At 35.2% G+C, this 15,677-nt stretch overlaps 2 protein-coding genes across 7 annotated transcripts in view; both read right to left on the bottom strand.

Moving 5' to 3' along the window:
* LOC107678595 (AN1-type zinc finger protein 4-like) overlaps nt 1-3,705 on the bottom strand; it is a 22,769-nt gene extending 19,064 nt beyond the window's left edge. For both annotated transcript variants that reach the window (XM_016473928.1, XM_016473927.1), the window contains exons 1-2: nt 3,587-3,705; nt 3,286-3,440 (exon numbers count right to left, since the gene is read on the bottom strand). The gene's annotated coding sequence lies outside the window, so the exon portion shown is untranslated. The remainder of the gene's footprint in view (nt 1-3,285; nt 3,441-3,586) is intronic.
* A 271-nt stretch (nt 3,706-3,976) lies between these two features.
* Nucleotides 3,977-15,677, bottom strand: part of LOC107678570 (WASH complex subunit FAM21-like) — a 20,562-nt gene continuing 8,861 nt past the window's right edge. For 2 of the 5 annotated variants that reach the window (XM_016473884.1, XM_016473886.1), the window contains 14 exons: nt 12,385-12,480; nt 12,189-12,290; nt 11,831-11,997; nt 11,623-11,737; nt 9,429-9,626; nt 8,783-9,001; nt 8,563-8,685; nt 8,350-8,448; nt 8,181-8,249; nt 7,803-7,859; nt 6,876-7,094; nt 5,463-6,023; nt 5,176-5,350; nt 3,977-4,615 (listed from right to left, as the gene is read on the bottom strand). In XM_016473884.1, the coding sequence (XP_016329370.1) occupies nt 4,467-4,615; nt 5,176-5,350; nt 5,463-6,023; nt 6,876-7,094; nt 7,803-7,859; nt 8,181-8,249; nt 8,350-8,448; nt 8,563-8,685; nt 8,783-9,001; nt 9,429-9,626; nt 11,623-11,737; nt 11,831-11,997; nt 12,189-12,290; nt 12,385-12,480 (2,349 nt within the window). In that variant the 3' untranslated portion in view covers nt 3,977-4,466. The remainder of the gene's footprint in view (nt 4,616-5,175; nt 5,351-5,462; nt 6,024-6,875; nt 7,095-7,802; nt 7,860-8,180; nt 8,250-8,349; nt 8,449-8,562; nt 8,686-8,782; nt 9,002-9,428; nt 9,627-11,622; nt 11,738-11,830; nt 11,998-12,188; nt 12,291-12,384; nt 12,481-15,677) is intronic. The other 3 variants (XM_016473885.1, XM_016473888.1, XM_016473887.1) reach the window with 3 other exon arrangements.

The raw sequence follows: 15,677 nt of genomic DNA, 5'->3' as shown, positions 1-15,677 counted from the left end.
CATATAGGACCTACAATAATGTACAGTATTTGAAAAATAATGTGTTTTTTGAACATTAAAGCATGTCAACATATTCTGTTACACTAAATACACAAAATAATTATCTTTAAAAAAGCATCATATGACCCCTTTAACTTTTCAAAAAACATTAGTTATTTGTAATTTTTCTGTTATTCAAAGTGTCAAATATAATTTGGTGCGACTGTCCGGCCATCATTTTTTTTTAGTAAACATCTTTGAAATTACCCTAAATTCATTCAAATTAATTTTCTGCACTATTTGGCATGATTTCCAAAGTGTTTTGTAATCCTGTGTAAAATTGCAAAGCATTTGTATTTATATCTCCATCATAATATACAAACAAACTTTGTCCGATGATTTCCATTTTATGAAATATCATGTGGTGCAACCATCACGAAACTACCATTTTGGGACTTTTATGTTAAAATCCATTCAAAGATAGGACTTTGCATCATATACCAATTTGCCAAGGACCCATGGAAGCATCAAGCAGGTTTGTAGGTCTCTTTCAAATTTGGAAAAAAAATAACCTTTTTAAAGGCTGGTATGTAGTTACCACATTTGGACATCATGTGGTATGACCTCAAAAAAAACAATGAATAATAAGTTATGTCTGCAATTATTTATTTTCATTATAAATTTTATAGTGACCTTTTGTGCGAAGCTAGCTTGTTTCGTTTCGGTGACCAATTCTGTGCTTGTAAGTTTTGACTGAATTTGAAAATATCATGTGGTGCGACCACTGCAGTGTTTTCCATTATAGATATATGTCCCAGACTGGCAGTTTTTGTGCTTTTATATTAAATTGATGGTTTATATGCATAAAATACTTTATTTTAGTATAATCTGGAATATATTTTTATGCAATTTGGGTCATTTCAGATGGTTTAAGTTTAATCGTTGTACAATATGAGAAAAGATGCAAAAAAAAATAATAATAATAATTCAGAGCATGTCATTTTAGTTTGGTAATTATGCATTTCTTAGTCATTTATTATTTATTTATTAATAACTATTTTAATATATTCTACCAGATTATACTGCCAAGTAAAGTAAAATAAACGCTCACCATAGGCAGCATCTTAATTCTGACCCTGCAGTCTAGCACAAACTCCAGATGTCATTTTCTACTATAAGACAGATGTTCATGTTGTCATCTCAGAACCTGAGCCAGCAACCTCCCCCTACTCTAAATTGACCTTTCGCAAAGACCTGCCCCCCTTAGTTACTGTTGCTACGTCCGACAAACCATGACACTTTTATGCCACGCATCATGTTCTCACGCATTGAAAAATACATCACGGCGCAAAGAGGACACTGACAATGAGCTGACAGACAAGACAGAGCTGGCTACTTTTAGTATGAAACAAAGTCTCAGTGTTCAAATTTTGTCATTTTTTTGAAAGAAATTCAAACAACAAATACTGTTTTGTGGCTCTTTAACATGTCGTGACAGATCGCTGTAGCCCCTCAGTTCAAGCGGCACATGAACCAATCATCTGTTCATCTTTACTAGTAATAGCACGAAATAAACATGTATGAACATCAGAAGGCATCTTGTTTCAACTGTGAAAAGATGTCAATGCACACCATTTTTCAAGTTCAAGTCCACCGACGTTAATCTACTCTCCTGTCTGGTTTGTTTGTCGGCGTTATAATATGTCAGACTGCCTGTTAATCAAACTCCCGGCGAAAGGGTCAATTGAACAGCCAATATTGGGCAAAGTACAGAAATAACTGGCGCTAAAGAAATGCCTGCAGTTAATGCCACGTGCTGCACTTTTCACACATGTCTCTTTAAATAGATTTTTGATATAACGTCTTTGTGTCATTTGGAGCGACCACTCATCATGTGGTGCGACCAATAATAGCAATAACTGTATTAAATTAAAAATAAAATATCTAATTTCTGTGGTTGAAATATGAATCACTGCTACAGTATGCTTAAGTGAATGGTATTTTTAAAACATTTTTATCAGTTTTATGCAATTTACAGGAAAAATAAGTCTGTTAACTACATTTAAGAAGGCAACTCTGAAATTATAGAACAAAAATAAGAGATCATTATTTACAAAAACTCAAATTAAATGCAAATACTTTGTTTCTAAACACGGACAAAAATGACGGATTTGTCGTTATAATATGTCAGACTGCCTGTTAATCAAACTCCCGGCGAAAGGGTCAATTGAACAGCCAATATTGGGCAAAGTACAGAAATAACTGGCGCTAAAGAAATGCCTGCAGTTAATGCCACGTGCTGCACTTTTCACACGTCTTTTTAAATAGATTTTTAATGATATGAGGTCTTTGTGTCATTTGGAGCGACCACTCATCATGTGGTGCGACCAATAATAGCAATAACTGTATTAAAATTAAAATAAAATATCTCATTTCTGTGGTTGAAATATGAATCAATGTTACAGTATGCTTAAGGGAATGGTATTTTTTAAAGCATTTTTATCAGTTTTATGCAATTTACAGGAAAAATAAGTCTGTTAACTACATTTAAGAAGGCAACTCTGAAATTATAGAACAAAAATAAGAGATCATTATTTACAAAAACTCAAATTAAACGCAAATACGTTGTTTCTAAACACTTTAATTACTGAGAACATTTAAAAAAAAATGTTAAGCATGTTAAGGAAATTATTTAATTTTAATATAAATCATGGTCGCACCACATGACATTTTTTTTAAGGCTACGGCCAATTCATCTAGATGATAAAACACTACATTCACTTCATTTTAAATTTTAATATGAATTTATGTGTACACAACATTCTTAATGTTTGAACAATTACAGTAGATATTATTTTCTGTATTTTAAAATTGGCCTGCCGAAAATCCTTATACGTCAATGACCCATATACACACACACACACACACACACACAAACATACATGTATATATTTAAAAAAATATTTACATGCTTATATTTATTCATATATAATTCATATTCATATATAATTTATTATTTTATTATATTTATTTTTTTTGTTTGTTTTTTTTGAGAGGACATGGTAAAATCACGTAGATCTATCTATATCTGTCTATTACTTCTGTTGATCAACACTGTTTATTTATGATTGTTTATTTACAATTAGTCTAAACAACACAAAAGTGCCTTTATAGAAACAAAGGACGTTTTTCTAACTTATTCTCGCCAAAAGTCGACTACTAAGTGCAGCATCCAAAAGTCCAGTCGACTAGGTCGGTGCTTTGACTTTTAAAACAGTGGTTCAGTTCACCTTTTTGTCATCTTACCTTGACAGCATCAGAAAAGATCTGCAGGGAGGGACCGCTGGATCAGAGAGAGTCCTGTATGATGTCCCAGCCACAACACACCCCAAAAGCTAGGTAGTTGCTCCTAAAGGTAAAAGCGACCGATTCCCCAGTCTCTACCGTTATCCGACAGAAACCTGCAATACAATGTGCTTTAATTCTATTTTAGTGGCTAGCTGGTTTAGCAAAGCGGCACAGGCAGCCCGACGAACTACTCGCAAATGCCGTTGACGCCTGCAAATTTCTATACCACCTTTGCCGTTTCTGCACGCCAATACGTTACCTTATTTTTTCGAGCCACGGACAACCGCTTTTGTTTCGATGTTATGCGGCTCAAAGGCCCCATTAAAACGGAATACAAATAACTGAAAAGGAGGCAGCCTATTGTGATGTTCTTGATTGACAGTGAGGAGAACGAATGACGTTAGCCGTTGAAGAAAAAGAGGGCCCCTCGTCCAATGGTAATGCAGAGTGGGCGGGACCATTCTCTTCCATCTCCCGGATGTTACCCCGGTCACCCTGGCAGCGTCAAACAACAATTTGTGGCTGTATCTGGTTGCATTTCAGCGTACAACACTGAAAGCTTTAAAGATTTCAAATCTTTTACATTGGGATTAGCAATGGTTTGGTCCTCTGCAAATGTGTTTGAATTCAAGCACTCAGACTCATTCAGTACGTTTCATAAAATAGATTTTCTTTAGTTTCCAAAAATCATTTCACATGCAACACGAGAAAACTTCAGCTCAAGTTATAAAAACATCAACACCAAAAGCACTTATGTTGGCGCACAGGCTTAGAGATATGGCACCACATTGAAAACTTAAACCTTACAGTTGACAATGTCAGAAGAATGTCTCCAGTCTTAATCAACTCCTCTTTTACACATTACCAGACAATCCCATGTTTAAAGTGCTAATAAAAGACACATAAACATTACAAATGTCAATGTCATTTGATGACCGCTACATCATTTACCAATCAGATGACTTCACAGATAGCATTAGATGTAAATAGATTTACAATCTTCTTCTTTTTTTCTATTTTTTTGCAAAAGTTACCTATTAGAGTTTAAATAATTGAGAAACAGTGTTAGATTACATCTACCTACATTTAGGCCATGAATATCACTACAGAGTTAAACATATAGCTGTTATGTAGGAGACTCAGTTTCCCCCAAACGCGTTCAGGGGATCATCGAAAATATTATTGCCCGTTTCCACGGTTGAGATGGGATCCTGGGCAGGCTGGTTCTTCTTAGACTTAGAGGACGGCTTCACCGTTGGTTTCGTAGTCCCAGTCGAAAAGATATCATCTGTGAGGTGAAAGCAGAAAGCAGATACCTGTAATTGAGCATTTCTGAGTTTCGACAAAACCAGTGTTCTTAAAACAACACAAATGTATTCACTCTAGACTGATCAAGTAAACAGAATGATTTTAAACTCCCATTAATTAAGTTAAGAACTCAAAAATAAAAGGTGTCTGCAGACAGACAGTGGCTTATGATAACCCTTTCCCTCATCTTCCCAACATTATGAAAAATTCCATATGAAGGATAGAATCTGAGGGAATACAGTAGCATCACATGGATAGAAATATGCATATGGAAATTATATGCATACAAGGTTATGCATAGTAAAACAAGGCAGAGTAGGCTCCATGCAGTATATGGTTATTTTGGGGGGGGGGAAATGCACAATTATTTGCTCCATGGGTAATTTTGCACAGCTTCTGGCATACCTGTTTTTACAAATCTGAACACTTTTGTGCATAAGCAAAATCTGTATTTTGTGCATACGCACACTTTTAGGACGTGTTACACACGAGGCACTTGGTAAGAATCAGAGTGAAGAGTGTTTTGCAAAGATAACTAACCCATGTCATCATCGAATATAGATTTTGCCTCCAATTTCTTCTTAGCTTTCTTCTCCTTTGGCTTTGTGGTGCTAGTCAAATCAGCAAAAATATCAACATCCTCATCAAACAAACTTGCATCCAAAGACACTTCCTTGGGCTTCTTCTGGGCCTTGGGAGGTTCTTTCACTTCATCCTGTAAAACATTAATTGTATGGTCAATAGGGAAATAAAAATCAGTCATACCACTCCATACTACCCAATTAATTTGTAATACTAAACTGAATTAAAGAATGCGTGATATTCACCTTGAAAACAGCTGGTTTTGCAGAGCTGGCCTGTGATTTGGAGTTTTTACTATCTGCACTTTTACTACTTCCTGCTCCAAAAATATCATCATCATCTAGGAAGGACATTTGTTTGGCTTTCTGGACAGGCTTCTGTTTCACTGTGGCGAAAAGATCATCCTCATGGCTGTCAAAAATAGACGAGGCCTGGTCTTTCTTTGAGGCTATGATGGCCTCTGTCTTGGAGGCTTTCTTACGGCCTTCCTCAGGGGTTTTTGCGTTGTGTTTTGAAGAGGGAACAGGCTTTGTGGCAAAGAGATCATCTGAATCAAACAGATCATTTCCAGAATCGAGAAATCTCTTTGGCCTGACTGCTTCATCAGGAGCAGGGGTGCTGACCGGTATAGTGAGTGCTGAGGGTCGCACTGAAACGGGGTTAAAGGTAGGGAGAGAAGCAGCCATAACTGGTTCATCAGCTTGTATAGAGGTGCTTTCCCCAACAGCTTCCTCAGATTCCTGTGCTGCAAGATGTCTTGCTGCCCTTGTCTGTGGCCGCCGTCGCACTGCGCCTTTAGCCCGACCCTGCAGTAGAAAAAAAGCCAGTGATTCAGACAGTCTACTAGTGTTAATTTTGTTAACGAAAATTATAAAGAATAATATTCACTGACAACTTTTTTCCATGACTAAGAAAAGACGAGACAACACCAACATCATTAAACACTAGCTGTGACTAAATCAACATGCAATACCGTTGACGAAAAAAGACGAGACTAAAATGTAGTAAAAACTGTAAAAATGTAGTAAATGTAGTAAAATCTGTAAATATAAAAACTCTATATCCAAAATCTGTCTATATTTTCTTCAACAAAAATAAGAGAAAAAGAGGGAAAAAAATAGAAATGTAGACTGTTAAACATTCCCAAACTGTAATAAATCGGTAATAAACTCTAATAAATCATGGGTTTCGACTATATTGTTTGTGATTGTGATTCCTGAATAAATGCACTTACACAACCTCTCTGACACAATAAAGTATTTTTTGTTAGTTTTAATATAAAAACATGATTATTATTTAGAATTATATTAATAATAAAAATTTCACTTTTTTTAAGCTTTTGAGAGAAGAGAGTTGATAGTGTCTTGATTTGTGCTTATAGGTGCAATAATGTTGATGTAGTTTCTCCAGACAACCATCATGATCAGTAATGCAAAATTATTGTGATTATAAGTTTAACCATTATGCATCGTGACTAAAATGTGAATAAAGTTTTCATTTACTAAACCTACACTAAATTCCCAAACTTTTAGTAAACTAAAACTTAACTAAAAGTGTTGGCTAAATTAGCACCACACTATACCAGCAGCATTTTTCATTGCAATGGCACACAACCAATATTTTGTGACATCTATAAAACATACTGCAGTCTGACCTACCTTGTTAGCATTCTGTAGCATGCTGACCTGAGCGGGTGAGTCAAAGCTCACCCCTCCCTCACTGGAGGGCCGATGATCAGGGATCGTATCTCTAGCTGGCAGCGGCTTGGCAGCTGCAGGGAGGGAGGCAGGTGCCAGGCCAGGGATTACGCTGACAGCTCCTGGAATCCGTGGCACCGCGCCTGGCGGAAGGCTGGCAGGGTTGACAGCTAAGCTAGCCTGAAAGAAACAAACAGGTCTTTAAATCTGTGACAAAACTTAAAATCAATACACACAGTGCCCTTTGCTCACATGCCAAGATCAGAGAGGAAATGTTTTTTCAGAGAGGAAGGTAATGTACTATTTTAGAAGTACACCAGATTTGCATTTCCTCATAACATGCCTGTGCATGCAAGGCAACAACAGAATAGTGAATAGAGTAAAATCTAGGTTTTAGGTCTGTGTCAATAAGTCAAGATGGCTTAATGGTTTAAATTGATGCAAGAAAGAAATCACAATTCAGTATGCAAATATTAAGTCAATGTCATAATTGTTGGTTATGTGGCAAATATTAATACACTGCTGCCTTGCAAACACTGCAAACAGCACATTGCCAAATGCAGAGCACTGCATCAAGTGGTGGTTTCCTTTTGGTGCAGTAATGGTTTACAGCATTGGCATAGAGAGAGATACAATGTTATGGCAAAGCTACAGATGTTCTGGTATACCAGAAACAGTGAAAATGTATATATGGTTTGCAGACATAGATTTTTAACACATTGCTGACAGGCATTGGTGAGTCATAAAGCAAGACTTTTCTTTGACTTCTGAGAAAGATCATGCCAGGAGGACAAAGTAAAAACATGTAGAAATAAAGAAAACACTGTTTTCACAATGAGAGAAATGGAGCATAAAAAGTATAGAGATTTTATTTTTTGAAAACGTTACTTGAAGATCTCCAATCCTTGAGGAGGTTTTTTTAGATTTTAGAGGGCTTGTAGACTCCTGTGCGATTAAATAATATCAATTACATACAAGTCAACCAATAACCACTTTTACAGGTTCTGGAAATGTCTCAAATAATGTTTTATATGTGGTAAATTAATAAAATTCAAAAAAATTAAAAATAAATACAAATAAAAAGTTTTCAGTTACTCCATAACATAATTATAATTCATAGTAACATCTTTAATAAAATGTAAATACATAAATAAATACATTTTTACATCTATATTCTCTACATATAAACAATAGTTTTCACAAAAATATTCTGTTGTTGAACGTTGAGGAATTAAATTAGCAAAGTAGATTTATTTCTGAGTATACCTTGCTTGAAGTCAGTGTTGATTTGGCCATTTCATTTGTTTTAGGCTTGCTGGGCTTCTCGGGTACTTTCTGTATGTGGATAATAGAGTACAAGTATTTATAGAGTATTGGCTTTTACATTAAAAAACAAAAAAACGTATTAATATACAAGTTGGGAAACAAATGGTACCGGAGGAGCTTTAGGCTTTGCTGAACTGAAGAGGTCATCGTCATCATCATCCCTGAACAGTGTGGGGACAACTGGTTTTACAGAGCTCTGAGACGCCACCTGTAAAATAAAAATACCTTCATCAGTAAGTAACCTCTGTGTCACCATGAAGTGGAAAAGTCTAAAAGCTGTGTAGATAGAATTAAAAAACAGTTCATCATAGCATAGACTTACAGCTGGTTTAGGAGATGTGGCAAAAAGGTCTACATCAGGATCGTTGTCCCTCTGTTGAGTGTGACTGAAAAGCAGTTCCTCGTCTTGGAACACACCTGTGCTCTTCATTCGGGGCCCATGATCCTGAGATCACAAGCAAAATCAAAAAACAACATTAAATAACCTTCCTAAAGTCATTCAAATTCATACCTTACAGCACTAAATATCTGAAACAACTAACCTTTAGTGCATTATTTTCTGTAGATTTGGATGTTTTAGGCACAGGAATTATTTCATCACTGTTCATATCTTCATCATCGTCATCATCATCATCATCATCATCATCAAAAAGACTCAGTGCTGTTTTCTTGGCCTTGGTCCCCTTACTCTCCATGGGTGGAGGGCCCTCCTTTTGCAGCTCGTCACCATCAGCAATCTCTTCTTGAATTTTAGTCTGTTTCTGTGGAATAGACCCCAGTTCTCTAACCCTTTTTTGTAAGCATAAATTTAGACGTAAACCATAAGTGTCAATATTTTATTTTATGCTATGTGTTAATTTTATATTACATACATTAGCAGTCAAAAGTTTAAATCATAATAATGATTTTTAAATGTTTTTGAACACAAAACATAAAAGAAGCCTCTTATGTGTTCTAGGCTTGTGACACTGAAGACTGCTGAAAATTCAGCTTTGTTATCACAGGATTAAACTACATTTTAAAATATATTAAAATTATTTTAAATTGTAATATTTCACAATAGTACTGTTTTTACTGTATTTTTATCAAATAAATGCAGCCTTGGTGAGCATAAAAACTTATTTCAAAAATTTTATTTTTTTTTTAAACATTGTCATTTGTTTATTATTTTGTAAACATTTTACTCACTTTACTTGTGTCTTGCCTGTCTGCTAATACATCGATCCCACCAAAAAGGCTCACTGCTCCTACTGGCTTCTTCTTAACCTCAGTGCTGTCGTCAGAGGATGGAGTGGATTCCACAGGCTTCTTCTCCACAGACTTCTTCTCCTCTGCTATTTTGTCTTTTGCTACATTAGGCACATTCTCCTCCTCCGTAGATTCAAACTGAGAGGGAGCACCAGAAACACAAAGTTATTTTTAGCTACTAATATTAACACGGTAAATAAAATTTGGCCGACATTAATGATGTACAGTGACAAAAAAAAAAAGTATGCGTCAAATGATTCATAATGAATTATGGAAACATACACTACCACTCAAAAGCTTCGGTTCAATAAGATGTTTTTTTTTTTTTTTTAAGAAATGAATATTTATTTAGCAAGAATACATTAAATTGATCAAAAGTGTCAGTAAAGACAGGTTTAACCCTTAAATGCATACCTCTGGTCTTTAGCGACCCGGGACATCATTCTCTACCCTCTCCCTCCTTCATTTTTTTAAGTTAGACATCAACTTTCTTAGTATTCCTCAATCTATTAATTATAAACAATATAGCAAGAAAAAAAATAGTAAAATATAAAAGAATACCTGTTTTCTGATGAATTTTTTGTAAAAAGTGTATAGGGTCGCTAGAGACCCGAGGTATGTAAATGTGTAAGTATTTTCCCTGCTCAAATATATTTACATATCTGATGACTCAATATGTGCAATGCATCTTTTTTCCTCAAGGTTGCACTGTTTGATACACAATGATGACGTGAATTTTTCAGGCATAAAACAAACGAATATCATCAGCAAAAATTGAAGCGGTTTGAATGGCTTTACTGCAGAGCAATTACTATACGCAATGAAATATAAATGTCACTGTCATTTGATGCTGGATGTGGTGAATAAGCTGCCAGTGATCAAAATATTGAATATGAAGTCATTGAAAACGATAGTTTTGAGAATATGGCTGAGATCGTGAATATGAGGCAGATGCTGAATGTACTGTGGAAGTGCACTCTGACGATGACAGCGATTGCAAAATCATCTGCTTCAAAGTTTCAAGTTTCAAAAGGTAACGAAATATGCTTTATTTTATTCTTCTGTAATTGTTCTTAAAATATCAAGAGAGTTTTTTGCTATTGCAGCAGTTAGAGATCCATCCGTGCTGGATATACAGGTCCGGGTCGCTAAAGACCTGAATATGTAATAATGATTGGCGAAACATTCATGCATTTAAGGGTTAAAGTTATAAGATTTCAAATAAATGCTATTCTATTGAACTTTTTATTTTCATCAAAGAATCAAAGGAACAAAAAAAATAATAAAAATCACAAGTTCCACCAAAATAATAAGCAGCACAACAATTTTTGAACATTGATAAAATAATAAGAAATGTTTTTTGAGCAGCAAATCAGCACATTAGAATGATTTCTGAAGGATCATGTGACACTGAAGACTGGAGTAATGATGCTGAAAATGTAGCTTTGCATCACAGGAATAAATTACATTTTAAAATATATTAAAATTTTGTTTATATATATATATTTAATTTTTTCCAATTGTAATAATATTTCACAATATAACTGTGGAATGCAGCCTTTGTTGAGCATATGAGACTTCTTTCAAAAACATTAAAAAAATCTTACAGACCGCAAATTTTGAAAGGTAGCCCAAAAAAAAAATATATGGACACTTATAAGCCACACTTACCTTCGCTTCAGAAGGAGTTTTATTTGCAGGTGTTTTGAAGCCAAAAAGAGGTTCTTTGTCCTCATCATCATCTTCATCCTCAAACAGGAGAGATACTCTCTGAGATGACTTCTTACTGCAAGGACAGACAAAAAAAAAACTTAACAGCATAATGATTTATTGTTTCTCTTACTACTTTAGTACATTAACTGATCACAGATCCACACACCTTGACTCATTTGTGGCTGCAAACAAATCATCATCATCATCAAACAGGCGATCTTTTTGTGGTGTTTTGACACTGGGTAGCCTGGAGGGGGCGCTAACACTCGACTTCATTCCACTGGGCTTCACTTCCGGGCCCTCTTTGCTGGTCTTAGAGCTCATCCACTGCTTTCAAAAACATTAAAAAAATCTTACAGACCGCAAATTTTGAAAGGTAGCCCAAAAAAAAAATATATGGACACTTATAAGCCACACTTACCTTCGCTTCAGAAGGAGTTTTATTTGCAGGTGTTTTGAAGCCAAAAAGAGGTTCTTTGTCCTCATCATCATCTTCATCCTCAAACAGGAGAGATACTCTCTGAGATGACTTCTTACTGCAAGGACAGACAAAAAAAAAACTTAACAGCATAATGATTTATTGTTTCTCTTACTACTTTAGTACATTAACTGATCACAGATCCACACACCTTGACTCATTTGTGGCTGCAAACAAATCATCATCATCATCAAACAGGCGATCTTTTTGTGGTGTTTTGACACTGGGTAGCCTGGAGGGGGCGCTAACACTCGACTTCATTCCACTGGGCTTCACTTCCGGGCTCTCTTTGCTGGTCTTAGAGCTCATCCACTGATCCTGATATATAGACAAGCAAATGTTGTGCCATGTCATGTGATATCATCGACTGAACAAATAAAAATATCTTCAAAATAAAATGACAAATTTGTAAAAAGTTTTTGTTTTGGAACATATTATTTTGTACAGTATTTTTACAATTGTGTTGACTGTATTGTAATTGTTTTACTCTGCATTAAACACACAAATACCTCATCATCGCTGAAGAGTGAACTGGATACAGGTTTCTTGGGTTGTAGAGATGTTTTTTTGACCTGAACTGACTTGGACTTTGGCGTTGATGAAAAAAGTTCCTAAAAAAATCAAAACAGACTTGTTGAAAACCACTGCATAGCATAAAATATATCTAGATTACTACCTCTTTAAATTAAGCCTGCTTAACATCACCTCTTCTTCTTCATCATCAAATATTGAGAGCTGAGCTTTACTGGGTTTGTTCTGAGTTGTAGGCTTTGATTTACTTCTAGTTTCACTTGCAAATAGCTTTAAAACAAGAACCAGAACAGCAAATACATCAATGACAAGTATCAGGAGTCAGTTTAAAAATTAAGGTCGAGTGATATAACAAACAAATATTTTTTGAACAATGTCAAGATATGAATTTTAATATTTCTCACACATTAGTTCCCTAAAACGTCTGTTATCAATTTTATCCATTTTCAGTAATTACATAAAGTGATTCACAGAAATGAATCAAACCTTTTTTCCCTGCAAAATGTCTTTATATTAAACATTAATACTTGTAATACTTGTAAATTAATGTTTTTTTTTTTTGTCTTTTTATCCTCATTCCAAATGATCAGAAAAGAGGAAACCAACAATAAAATAGGAAAAAGTACTAAATTATTACTATACTATATAGCAGTAAAACGCATGTGAACAGTAGCCTACTTTTTGATCAGTTCATCAGTAATATTCGGAAATAATAGATATTGCCCCGCCACCCCATCCCCGTTGGGCAAAGGATTGAAATGATCACTTGTTTGTGCTTCATGAACACTCTCGCCTTTTACGGCGGCACCATTGCGCTGCAAAGATGTACCGGGAGAAGCGCGATTATTAGACAACCGATCGTCATTTCCGAAAGGCAAATATTCCCCTTCAGAGCCAGAATTGGGGAATGACATTTGCAACACATCCTCACGATGCAACTTTTTATTAGCCATTTGGCGATTTTCTCTCACAAATCTCACAGCTTACCCGCGATTCTTGCTTTTCTCCTCTATTTTATATATATATATATATATATATATATATATATTAAGCTTTTATTTATTTTTATCCTACTTTTATTGTTCTCTAGTACTTAAATGCTTTGTGTCATTATTGTCTGTTTTTTTTAGCCTTGTAAAGCACTTTGGTCAACACTAGTTGTTTTTAAATGTGCTATACAAATAAACTTGTATTGTATTGTATTGTATGATAAATGTTTTGTAAAATAGTAATTTTAAAAGTACATGAGGACTTTTTGAACCTGTTTTCACTGTGACTTTGGTTTCAGTTATGGCTGATTTTCCCCCGACAGAGCACTGGTGGATTGCTCTCGGTAAGCTCTCTCTTTTGGAAAAGCTTTGTCACTGAAACATTTGTCATTTTAGCCTTTGTCATACAGTTTAGCATCACATAAAACCAATTAAACATACAGAATATATAACCAAGAAAATGAATAATTACCAAGAATTCACTGCTGAGTCGGTCCTCTTTTCTCCATAAAAGCTTATGGGTCATCAAATCTGGTAGCTCGGGTATCAAAATGATTCCCAAATTTACAGTCTGAAGGGACGTTCATCCACAACGTCTAAGTCTCTATCACATATCACTCATAATTGTTGTCTGTTGTTGAATTGCTTATAGGTTGGGGGGTCCAGACCTGTCCGATCCCAATTAAACACACCTGGGGCCGGATTCACAAAAATAAATAAACTTCTGAAGACTTCTTAATAAATAAATTTAGATCACTTCCAAGAAGTTTGTAAAATATGTTCCTAAGTGCAATTCTTGAAAGAATTATCTGTAAGTTCTCATTTATGTTCTAAAGAACATCTTATATGGTTCCTAAGAAGAAAAAAATCTTTATCTGATTGAATAAATGACCGTTCTTGCCAAGAATTCACTGGTGTACACAATGAAAAATACTTCAAGGCTTGTCTTTTTGCGCTGCCTGCAGATTACTGTAATAATCATAAGCGCGCACACTATTTTAGTCATGACCACGGTTTTGAGTAGTTACTTTCAAAGAGCCTGTCTCAAGATCTGGGCAATCAAGACTCGTTTCTGTAGAGTTGTTGCTGAATTCTGAATTGAAGTCCACAGTGTTATTAAATGTAGCTAGTGTTATGTTGTAATAATTAATTTGAACTCAATAAATTCACAAATTTCTCATTCTTGCCTTTGGGGATTTAAGACAAGTCTGAGGCTATCCTAACTTATCTATGATGATTTAAAAGAAGATTTCTTTCAAGAATTTGAATGCAAGTGTGTTGGAGCTCCAGAAGCAGGATTGGACATCCCTGTTAAAGGTCAAAGGGCAGGCTTTCTATCTGATCATATGTGACCCTGGAGCACAATACCAGTCATAAGCTCCAATAAATAAGCTTTCCATTGATGTATGGTTTGTTAGGATAGGACAATATTTGGCCGAGATACAACTATATGAATATCTGGAATCTGAGGGTGCAAAAAAATCTAAATATTGAGAAAATCATCTTTAAATTTGTTCAAATGAAGTTCTTAGCAATGCATATTACTAATCAAAAATGAAGTTTTGACATATTTATGGTAGGAAATTTACTAAATATCTTCATGGAACATGATCTTTACTTAATATTCTAATGATTTTTGGCATAAGAGAAAAATCAATAATTCTGACCCATACATTTGTGTCACCGCTTTAGAGACCGTGTATTAAAGTGAAATCAGGGCTCTCATCTCGTATTAAACACATGCTCAGTGCATCACAGACTGGTAATAATGTAATGCTGACGGTCTCTTGCAGGCTCTGGGTTGTTGATACTGATTTTTGGCTGGCAGCTCCTGGCTTACAGACTCTTCAGAAGTAATTTTGTGCATCCGGCAGATCTTCAGAATCTCTGATAGACTCTGATAGACAGAATCTCTGGAACATGTGCAGCGATGGCTTTTCTCAGTTTTGTATTTCTTTTTTTACATCATGGGTACTTTGAAATAGTTTTGTTATTCCTACACAATACTTTGTTGTGAAACTGTCTGCTCATGCTAAAATAATTCGATAAAACAATTAGAGTAACCCATGTTATTTTGGTGGCCTTTTGTGACATCCTATGGTGAAATCTCACAAGAGTCCAATGGATTTTGACACGGATGCAAATATGATTGTCGGTGCTTGCATGCAAATTTACATTTGCTTCACTTACTGTATACAGCAATGTCTTATATGTTACATTATTTGAATTGGAAGGTGTTTATTACACCATATTAGGAACTACAGTCTATTTGATTAAGTATGACGTCTTATCGCAATTTTGCGACTTTGGCGCTTAGAGGGTAAAAGGGTTAGTTCACCCAAAAATTTTAATTCTGTCATTAATTGCTGACCCTTGTGTTGTTCGAAACCCGTAAGACCTTCGTTCATCTTCGGAACACAATAAAATATATTTTAGATTAAATCTGAGGGATCTCTGACACGCTCATAGACAGCCAGG

The sequence above is a fragment of the Sinocyclocheilus anshuiensis genome, unplaced genomic scaffold (genome assembly GCF_001515605.1).
Source record: "Sinocyclocheilus anshuiensis isolate Anshui unplaced genomic scaffold, SAMN03320099.WGS_v1.1 scaffold536, whole genome shotgun sequence".
Classification (NCBI taxonomy): domain Eukaryota; kingdom Metazoa; phylum Chordata; class Actinopteri; order Cypriniformes; family Cyprinidae; genus Sinocyclocheilus; species Sinocyclocheilus anshuiensis.
The sequence above is the reverse complement of the archived record's forward strand: the minus strand, read 5'-3'. Positions and strand labels throughout refer to the sequence as shown.